At 41.6% G+C, this 11,091-nt stretch overlaps 3 protein-coding genes across 3 annotated transcripts; all 3 read left to right on the top strand.

The window, feature by feature from the left end:
* The first annotated feature begins 217 nt into the window (after positions 1-217).
* Positions 218-1,090, top strand: LOC133002981 (odorant receptor 131-2-like). The gene has a single exon (XM_061072570.1). It carries the CDS (start codon positions 218-220, stop codon positions 1,088-1,090), a length of 873 nt encoding a protein of 290 aa, XP_060928553.1.
* A 2,741-nt stretch (positions 1,091-3,831) lies between these two features.
* On the top strand, positions 3,832-4,704 carry LOC133002980 (odorant receptor 131-2-like). The gene has a single exon (XM_061072569.1). It carries the CDS (start codon positions 3,832-3,834, stop codon positions 4,702-4,704), a length of 873 nt encoding a protein of 290 aa, XP_060928552.1.
* A 2,487-nt stretch (positions 4,705-7,191) lies between these two features.
* LOC133002979 (odorant receptor 131-2-like) lies at positions 7,192-8,064 on the top strand. Its single transcript, XM_061072568.1, has one exon. The coding sequence runs from the start codon at positions 7,192-7,194 to the stop codon at positions 8,062-8,064; it is 873 nt and encodes a 290-aa protein (XP_060928551.1).
* The last annotated feature ends 3,027 nt before the right edge of the window (positions 8,065-11,091 follow it).

Here is an 11,091-nt window from a genome sequence, read left to right as displayed (position 1 = left end):
TTGTTCTCTTATGTCTCCTTCTAATTATTTGTCCATGCACGATGTACTAAAATAATGTGTATTGTGTTTGATACATGTTGATTCAAAGAGAGATCATCCCTTGTAGAGTTATGCATCTGGTTTTAGAGCTGAATGAAGTGTGGCAGTGTCTGAAGGCTTATTACATTTGGTTGTGACAGACAGAAAGATGGCTGCTAACATCACCATAGAGTACAAGATGAATGATAAGATCATGTTGATTCAGGTCTTTGTCGTTATCTTTCTCTGCATTAACCTTCTGCTAATTACAACCTTTTTCACCAAGGAGTTCTTCTACACCACGATGCGCTATGTCTTATTTGCTGTCACGCTAATGTCCGACTGTCTGCTTTTATTCCTGGCTAACATCCTGCTCATTTTGAGTTACTATCGCTATACGATAAAAATGTGGTTTTGCCTTATTATTATTATCGTTTTGTCTCTGTATGCTTTTGTGACACCAGTCACTCTGACGGCGATGACCCTGGAGCGCTGCGTGGCCATTTGCCTGCCACTGCGTCACGCAGAGCTGTGCTCCCCACGCAGCACTCTGCACAGCATCCTCATCATCCACATCCTCAGCTCTCTGCCCTGCATTGTTTATCTCTCCATCTTCTTTGCATCGGCCTCCTACGGCTCCGACACCCAGGGCAGAATGTGCAATGCTGAAATCTTCATCATCCACACGTGGCAGGGTCACCTCAGATCAGCGATTAGTCAGTTTTACTTCCTGATCATGTGCATCACAATCGTGTTTTCCTATGTGAAGATAACGAGAGTAGCCAAAGCTGCATCAGGAGAGGACAAAAAGTCCACATGGAGAGGACTCAGAACTGTGGGGCTTCACGCTTTCCAGCTGCTCCTGTGTCTTATCCAGCTGTGGTGTCCTTTAATAGAAGCTGCTTTGCTTAAAATCAATCTCATGTTATTTATCAATGTCAGGTACTTTAATTACATTACTTTTATTCTTGCTCCAAGATGTCTGTCTCCTCTCATTTATGGCCTCAGGGATGAAATGTTTTTTCATGCCCTGAAAAGATTAGCCCTCTGTGGTTTGCGTAAGAAACACTGATCAGATTTGTATCAATAACAAATTGTCATGATGTTATATTATGAAATGTTTTTGTTCATTAACTCTGGCTTGATTTATATTGCTATTTTAAAATAAAGAAATGTTTTCCCAGTGATGTCAGGTATTTTCCTTGCAAAGCATTGAGTATTTGCACAGCCTGTTCACATAGAGAGAACGTTCACAGTTAACATTTAAATCAAACACCAACTATGGTGACAGAGGAGCACATAAAAAGTTTTCATGAAAATGGGCATTTCATGTACCGGAGGGGGGTTATACTCCTGGCAGGTACTACCAAGCCAGGCAGTTTTCAGGTTAGAGGCCAGTCTAAAAGCAGCAGTGCCATCACCCATTGGTAGTGATGATTGGATGACGATTGGGCCTATGTAGTTGTCATACATATGAATGGTGTTTCTGCCTATGCAAATTAGGACATTAAATATATATTAAATATTATTAAATAAGTGTGGAGCTCATGTGCATATTCAAATTCATTTCAAAAGAAACTTGTTATACAAAAAAAGTTACTTTTCATGTATACTTTTACCATGTAAAGTTTTATAGTGGTAGGAGTAAAGGAAAAAATGAAGCCTATTTCGGTGTATTTTGGACATATTCGATTAGTGTAAAGCTCATTTGCAAATTAAAATTAATTTTCAAAGAAACTTGTAATACAAAAAATGTTACGTTTCATGGGTAATTTTATTGTGTAAAGTTTCATTTTGATAGGGTTAAAGGAAAAAAATAGCCCCATTGGGTTGTATTGTTGCATGGCCTTATTGGGCCACATCTCGGATTGATGAGAATTAAACATATTTCCTCAAGTAGGATTTCTAGTATGTTGTTCTGGACACCTCATAGAAATGATCTATGCTGAAAAAAATTATTTTACAATTATTTCGATTTTTGGCTCCAAAATTAGTTACTTTGCCTGGACTACAGTCCTTCGCATTTTTTTCTCTATGTGGCCCTCGGGGAAAAAAAGTTTGCACACCGCTGTCATACAGGGACAAAGACTGGTAATATATTTATTATTGATCCACTTGTGTACGATTCTCTAACAACAATAAACACACTGTCAAATGTAAAGCGAAAGACAAACAGATTTAATGAGTCAGGTCCGCGGCTCCGCGCTGTTATCAAACTAAACCTTCTCATTCTCCCGCGTTAGAGTCAACAACAGCTCGTGAGGTCTAAGATGCAGATATTTCAGTGTGATATTAACAGTTAATTATTAATTCAGTTTATCTTTGATATGTCTGAGATAAACATCTCACCTAGGGGAACTAGGCAGCTCCCCTCCTGACCGCGGCCATTTATTGTACATGACATAACAATGAATATCCAATGCGCATTGTCCAAATGTAAAAAAGTATTTTAAATGCAAAGCAGAGACGATTCAAAATACAAAGAATATATTTATCAATAAGGCTTCTAATCTTCCAGGAGATTTGACATTTATGGCTAAAAACAACTCTGATGGAGGGAGGCATTAATTACAGATTCATTTTAGTTCAGGTTTTCATCGCACTTTTCCGCCATCAACATTTTGCCATTCACAAATCTGGTTGTGTATAATTTTCTACATGTGGTCATATGTGTACACTCTGGTCACACATATGACTCTTCATCACTTCCACCTCTTCCTCATTCAAGGCCTCAGCTCTGTGCTCTGCTTTATTCTCTCACCGTCAACATCAGCATCTCTGAGCTTCTACAAACTACACAGGGTTTCCTCTGAGGGGCTGTTCATCTACATGTGGCGGGGTCACCTCAGGTCTGCCATTGGTCAACCTTACTTCCTGTTCATGAGCTTCACCATTGTGTTTTCCTATGCTAAGATAATGAAAGTGTCCGTGCAGTGTTAAATCTGTGAAAACAAGAGGACATCAGATCTGTGCATTTGCCAACGCTCAGAGTGGCGCTAATTAACAGGATATTACCAATATATATAATAATGTATCAAATGAGAACATGAAAAAAGTAACAATGTGACAAATGGGTTGTTTGTTGGGATGCTTCAAAGATTTATTACATCAATCACCTCAACTTTTAATGAAAGTTGTCCTGAAATAGTTGACGACTGAAGAACTGAAGGTTCCTGGTTCAATCCCTTGTTCCAACCAAAGACCAGCACCAACAAGAATTCAATGTGAGATGGAAGAGATGCTCATGTTGCAGTGCTCCTGGTGTAGGATAAAACAAGTATTATCTTAAATGTGAACCTTCACATTCAACTTATTTAATAAAGACACGTGTAAATAGTTGAAACAGATGAAGTCGCCATTACTGAATTATGTTTTGAGTGTGAATCCCTCCAACAGAGAAAGTGAGTAACTATAGCTACTGCCTATGAGGTGTGTTGTTGGCGAATGTTGTCGCTCGTGACTCTGTGGTGATTAAACGTTCATATGACGTTGTGTTATAGTTGCCGATATAAAGCCCTCACACACAGCTCCTGCTCAGAAGGCTGCACAGAGCTCAGCTTAACACCTTCACTCCAGGGATGGTTTGGTAAACTGGGTCTTTTGTTCTTATGTCTCCTTCTAATAATTTGTCCATGCACGTTGTTAAAATAATTTGTTTTGTGTTTGATACCTGTTGATTTAAAGAGAGATAATCCCTTGTTGAGTTCTTTATCTGGTTTTAGAGCTGAATGAAGTGTGGCAGTGTCTTAAGGCTTATTACATTTGGTTGTGACAGAGAGAAAAATGTCTGCTAACATCACCAAAGAGTACAGGATGAATGATAAGGTCATGTTGATTCAGGTCTCCGTCGTCCTTTTTCTCTGCATTAACCTTCTGCTAATTACGACCTTTTTCACCAAGGAGGTCTTCTACACCACCATGCGCTACGTCTTATTTGCTGTCACACTAATGTCCGACTGTCTGCTTTTATTCCTGGCTAACATCCTGCTCATTTTGAGTTACTATCGCTATACGATAAAAATGTGGTTTTGCCTTATTATTATTATCGTTTTGTCGCTGTATATTTTTGTGACACCGGTCACTCTGACGGCGATGACCCTGGAGCGCTACGTGGCCATTTGCCTTCCGCTGCGTCACGCAGAGCTGTGCTCCCCACGCAGCACTCTGCACAGCATCCTCATCATCCACATCCTCAGCTCTCTGCCCAGCATCGTTTTTCTCTCCATCTTCTTTGCATCGTCCTCCTACGGCTCCTACAGCCAGGGCAGAGTGTGCACTGTGGAAATCTTCATCATCCACAGGTGGCAGGGTCACCTCAAATCAGCCATTAATCAGTTTTACTTTCTGATCATGTTCATTACAATCGTGTTTTCCTATGTGAAGATAATGAGAGTGGCCAAAGCTGCATCAGGAGAGGACAAAAGGTCCACATGGAGAGGACTCAGAACTGTGGGGCTTCACGCTTTGCAGCTGCTCCTGTGTATCATCCAGCTGTGGTGTCCTTTCATAGAAGCTGCTGTGCTTCAAATCAATCTCATGTTATTTATCAATGTCAGGTACTTTAATTACATTACTTTTATTCTTGCTCCAAGATGTCTGTCTCCTCTCATTTATGGCCTCAGGGATGAAATGTTTTCTCATGCCCTGAAAAGATTAGCTCTCTGTGGTTTGCGTAAGAAACACTGATCAGATTTGTATCGATTAACAAATTGTCATGACGTTATATTATGAAATGTATTTTTTTATTTTCTTCTCTGGTTTGATTTATATTGTTATTGTTATTTTATCTTTTTTTTTAAATGTCAAGGAAATATTCAGTTGGATATAATAATGAAAATGTTGATTGATTAACATCCAATCCCACTACCTGTATTTTTGCTGACAATATTTGCAAAAATTTTATTAAACTCAGCTTGCCTTCATCCTGTCTGTCATAACAGAGAGAATTATAAAAACTTCAAACAGGCCTGCTGTGATATTTACAGAGTGGCTATCTATAAATTACCTGAAAAACAGACATCTTTAGAAATACTTCTCAACGGAGAGAACAACATAAACAAACTAACCCCTGCCTGCTGGCCAATGATCACCTGCCAGATTAAGTCCTCCTCGTCTCCTAAGTCAGTTTTCCAAGTGATGCCAGGTATTTTCTTTGCAGAGCATTGAGTATGTGCACAGCCTGTTCACAAACTTAGGGAGAACGTGCACAGTTTGCATTCAAATCAAACACCAACTATTGTGACGGAGGAGCACATACAAAGTTTTCAGGGAAATTGACATTTCTTTAACTGTAGTTTATGATTTCAGATTTTTCTTTTATTTCCCCTGTCATTTATTTGGAGTGAAAGCCAAAGTCACAGAGATCTTCATTCTGAAATCAAACCACAACTCTCAAAACTGCTTGGCCTTAACTAAAGACGGCTTCGGACAGCTTTTCGTACACGTCTGATTTTTCTAACTTCTCCGTGTTGTGTCGGAGAGCCCGCGGACAGCTCTTGGCTGTGATTGGTCCGCGAACGACATCATTTCCGTATGTCGTCATTTCCGTACGACGTCATTTCTGTTCGACGTCATTTCCGGACCTGTAACTTCCTGATTCACAATAAACACATACGCAACTACGATTCTACGATTAATGTGACGTGTGTGTTAAGCCAGGGGAGTTGTCCGGCTGACGGTGGCTCGTTCGAGCACTGACGACATGTGTGCACGGTCACAGACGGTTAGAACGAGCTTTCAAAACGGCGCTAGCAGGCTAGCGGGCTAGCAACCATGCTAACTGCAGTGGTAACAGTGCATAACCCCGCCGTCACGACTTTAATTCCACTTCTATCATGACACTGTTTCTATAATACCGCCAGGTTAGAAGCAAACACTGGATAGAAGTTAGTGTCGGGAGTCCCTGCTGACTGTGTGTGGAAGCTGAGGTTGAAGCTAGCTGGGAGGGAAGCTAGCTAGCTCTGTGTAGCCTCAAGCAGATTCAAGCTGTGGAATCAGCAACATAGTTCGGAAACAAGACCGGGGAACCGCTGCGCTAAGAAACGATAACATCAGCATCTTGACCCGCTGGGTGTCACTTTATTTAGTTCTGTTAGTTGCCATGGTTCAGTGTGTGGGCGGCAGGCTGACAGAGAAATATAAACACAAGTGGACTTCTTCTTCCGATAATTGGGGTAGGCTTCTCTGAGCTCGTCTTCCGTTGCGCCACCTATGGGTTTGGCAATGAATTTTATTCGACGTACAGTAGTCGGAGAAGTAAAAATCAAAAAGACTCTTCGTCTCCCGCTGAGCCCTCTCCGAGAAACGGATACGTAGATAAGAAACATTAGGGAGGAAAACACAAAGTGTTTTGCAGATGAAGCTGGTGCATGTCGTCCTCATGTTGATAATAATAAATTCATAAATTATGCAAGTTATTTGAGCTATGTGTCTGTCTAATCTTTTTACTTTGTTGCAATTATTGTACTTGCTGTAATATAGGCAACATCTTTGTGTCGCGCTGAGCGCTAAAGCAGGTGAAATGTATTTAAAATAGGATTTCTGCTCCCTGCTGGCACTCAAAATGCAGCCCATGGTATATCTTACTGGTCTATATAGTCGTACTGCTTATAATAATCAGCTACCTCTATTTTTGTGACGTGACATGACGTCATACAAAATTGCCCTAACAGAAATTTCAGGCCTAAATCGCCACTGATAAAGTTACATGTAAGTCGCCGTTACTGAATTATGTTTTGACTTTGAATCACTTCAACGGACAAAGTGAGTAACTATAGCTACTGTCGCCTATGAGGTGTGTTGTTCGCAAAGTTGTTGCTTGTGACTCTGTGGTGATTTAACGTTCATATGACGTTGTGTTATAGTTGCCGATATAAAGCCCTCACACACAGCTCCTGCTCAGAAGGCTGCACAGAGCTCAGCTGAACACCTTCACTCCAGGGATGGTTTGGTAAACTGGGTCTTGTGCTCTTATGTCTCCTTCTAATTATTTGTCAATGCACGATGTACTAAAATAATGTGTATTGTGTTTGATACCTGTTGATTCAAAGAGAGATCCTCCCTTGTTGAGTTCTGCATCTGGTTTTAGAGCTGAATGAAGTGTAGTGTCTGAAGGCTTTTTACATTTTGTGTTGACAGACAAAAATGGCTGCTAACATCACCACAGAGTACAAGATGAATGATAAGGTCTTGTTGATTCAGGTCTTCGTCGTCCTTTTTCTCTGCATTAACCTTCTGCTAATTACGACCTTTTCCACCAAGGAGGTCTTCTACACCACCATGCGCTACGTCTTATTTGCTGTCACGCTAATGTCCGACTGTCTGTTTTTATTCCTGACTAACATCCTGCTCCTTTTCACTTACTATGGCTATACGATACAAATGTGGTTGTGCCTTATTATTTATATCGTTATATCACTGTATATTTTTGTGACACCAGTCACTCTGACGGCGATGACCCTGGAGCGCTACGTGGCCATTTGCCTGCCGCTGCGTCACGCAGAGCTGTGCTCCCCACGCAGCACTCTGCACGGAATCCTTATCATCCACACCCTCAGCTCTCTGCCCTGCATCGTTTTTCTCTCCATCTTCTTTGCATCGGCCTCCTACGGCTCCTACACCCAGGGCAGAGTGTGCACTGTGGAAATCTTCATCATCCACAGGTGGCAGGGTCACCTCAGTTCAGCCATTAATCAGTTTTACTTCCTGATCATGTGCATCACAATCGTGTTTTCCTATGTGAAGATAACGAGAGTGGCAAAAGCTGCATCAGGAGAGGACAAAAAGTCCACATGGAGAGGACTCAGAACTGTGGGGCTTCACGCTTTGCAGCTGCTCCTGTGTCTCATCCAGCTGTGGTGTCCTTTCATAGAAGCTGCTGTGCTTCAAATCAATCTCATGTTATTTATCAATGTCAGGTACTTTAATTACATTGCTTTTATTCTTGCTCCAAGATGTCTGTCTCCTCTCATTTATGGCCTCAGGGATGAAATGTTTTTTCATGTCCTGAAAAGATTTGCTCTCTGTGGTTTGCGTAAGAAACACTGATCAGTTTTGTATCGATAAACAAATTGTCAAGATGTTATATTATGAAATGTTTTAGTTTTTTAATTGCGTCTCTGGCTTGATTTATATTGTTATTTCTCAATAATAAAAAAAATGTAAATGAAATATTCAGTTGGATATCACAATGAAAATGTTGATTGATTAACATCCAATCCCACTAGTTCTATTTTTGCTGACAATATTTGCAAACATTGTATTAAACTCAGCTTTCCTTAATCCTGTCTGTCATTAACCTGACAGTACGCGAGCAGCACACAGCCTGTTCACAAACATAGGGAGAACTTGCACAGTTTACATTGGTGACAGAGGAGCACATACATTTTCTTTTTTTTTCTTAACTGTAGTTGATAAATTCAGATTTTTCTTTCAATTTCCCATGTCATTTATTGGGAGTGAAAGCCAAAGTCACAGAGATCTTCATTCTGAAATCAAACTACAACTCTCAAAACTGCTTATCTATCAATTAAATGCTTCTGTTTCTGGCCCGTGACAGACTCACCTGTTTGAAAGGTACAGCACACTGCCCAGCTTAGTCGTCATATAGGGACAAAGACGTGTAATTTATGTTTATTATTGATTCACTTGTGTACGATTCACTAACAACAATAAACACAGTAATGTCAATGTAAAGCGAAAGAAAAACAGCATATATAGCATTTTGCTATTCACAAATCTGGTTGTGTGTAATTTTCTACATGTGGTCTTCTGTGTAGACTCTGGTGACACGTTTGACTCTTCCTCCTCCTCATTCAAGGCCTCAGCTCTGTGCTCTACTTTATTCTCTCAACATCAGCATCTCTGAGCTTCTACAAACAACATAGGGTTTCCTCTGAGGGGCTGTTCATCTTTTCACATGTGGCAGGGTCACCTCAGTTCTGCCATTAGTCAGCTTTACTTCCTGATCATGAGCATCACCATTGTGTTTTCCTACGCTAAGATAATCAAAGTGTCCGTGCAGTGTTAAATCTGTGAAAACAAGAGGAGATCAGATCTGTGCATTTGCTAACGCTCAGAGTGGCTCTAATTTAGAGGATATAACCAATATGTATAATAATGTATCAAATGAGAACATGGAAAAAGTAACATTGTGACAAAGGGGCTGTTTGTTGTGACGCTACAGAGAAATTTTACATCAATCACCTCAACTTTTAATAAAGTTGTCCTGAAATAGTTGGCGACTGAAGAACTGCAGGTTCCTGGTTCAATCCCGGGTTCCAACCAAAGACCAGCACCAACGAGAATTCAATGTGTGATGCAAGAGATGCTCATGTTTGAGCGCTCCTGGTGTAGGATAAAACAAGCATTATCTTAAATGTGAACCTTTACATTCAACTTATTTAATAAAGACACATGTAAATAGTTGAAACACATGAAGTCGCCATTACTGAATTATGTTTTGATTGTGAATCCCTCCAACGGACAAAGTGAGTAACTAAAGTTACTGTCGCCTGTGAGGTGTGTTGTTGGCGAATGTTGTGGCTCGTGACTCTGTGGTGATGTAACGTTCATATGACGTTGTGTTATAGTTGCCGATATAAAGCCTTCACACACAGCTCCTGCTCAGAAGGCTGCACAGAGCTCAGCTGAACACCTTCACTCCAGGGATGGTTTGGTAAACTGGGTCTTGTGCTCTTATGTCTCCTTCTAATTATTTCTCCATGCACGATGTACTTAAATAATGTGTATTGTGTTTGATACATGTTGATTCAAAGAGAGATCATCCCTTGTTGAGTTCTGCACCTGGTCTTAGAGCTGAATGAAGTGTGGCAGTGTCTGAAGGCTTTTTACATTTGGTTGTGTTGGGGAAGGCCCAGTGATCTGACTTAGAACAAAGAGTCGTAAAACCTTAGACCAACTTCAGGAGACCCCTTACATTTAAAAATCCAGCATGGGGCCCTTATCTCCATGTGGCAGCAGGTCACTTCCTGGGTCCCCCACTGTAAGCCCGCCCCTGGGGGCCAAATTCTGATAGTTAATTGGCCGGGGGCCACACTGACCCCTGACCCCTCCTCCCAGGGGGGAGTCACCTAGAACATGACTTAAATAGGCTGAGCTCACAGAAACCTTTCTCTTTCCTCCGATGCTGACGTTCCCACTAGGCCCTTTCGGGTCTGCCCAGAGGTTCCAGCAAACTTAAGGAGGGAACTACTTTTCTCTTAACTGCTCTTTTTCACTCCAGCACTGACGTTCCAGTTAGGCCTCCTCCGGTCTGACCAGAGGTTCCCGTTGCTTAAGGAGGCAATAAGATGTTTGTTTCAATTCATTTCATTCATTTATTCTTTTATCTTAGTCGACGTTTTTATTTTGAAAAGGGAATTTCCAGTTTTAACTTGGAAAGATCAAACAGGAAATTGCTCGCTGGACGATGTCAGACTGTTTCATTTTCCCCACGGACTTTACTTTTGTTTTTCCAAAGATCTACAAACGGCTTCAAACCAGCCGTCCCCTGCAGAAGCGCGACGTTCATCCCGCTGAAGAGTAAGAGTCAATCCACTCCGTTCCTGTAAAACAGCACGTTCTCCGCTGTTACAGAAGAAGACGAAGTTTCATTCCGTCAAGACAGCAGGAATAATTCGCTTCCCTTTCCGGTCCAGCGGCCGAGCCCGGAGCTCCGCTCGTGAGAGAGACCACGTGATTCACTGGCCCCCGACACATTCGCGCAGACAAACCGCGAGGGTGGTACAGTAAGAGACTTGATTATCTGGGCAGATGTTAGTTTTAATACGTAGCGTATTGATTTAATACTTGAGTGTATTTTGTGGGTGGAACCTCCGTGTTCCATTGTTTTAGCCGGCCACTACTCCGAGCCGCTACTTCCGGTTTCCGGTTTGATCGCATTGTTTTGTGTTGCAGTAAATAGGGCCGCGAGAAGCGCCTCCGCCCGCACTGTTAACGTCTGTGTGAGTCTGCAGTGATTTCACCGATCAGAACCTCGGCCCACAACGCTCGCTTGAGGGCTGAGGGGTGAATCACTGTTAACTCATCTCAGGCGTATTTTTAAGAGCTTCT

Source organism: Limanda limanda, chromosome 6 (genome assembly GCF_963576545.1).
Source record: "Limanda limanda chromosome 6, fLimLim1.1, whole genome shotgun sequence".
Classification (NCBI taxonomy): Eukaryota; Metazoa; Chordata; class Actinopteri; order Pleuronectiformes; family Pleuronectidae; genus Limanda; species Limanda limanda.
This window is presented reverse-complemented; position numbering and strand designations above follow the sequence as displayed.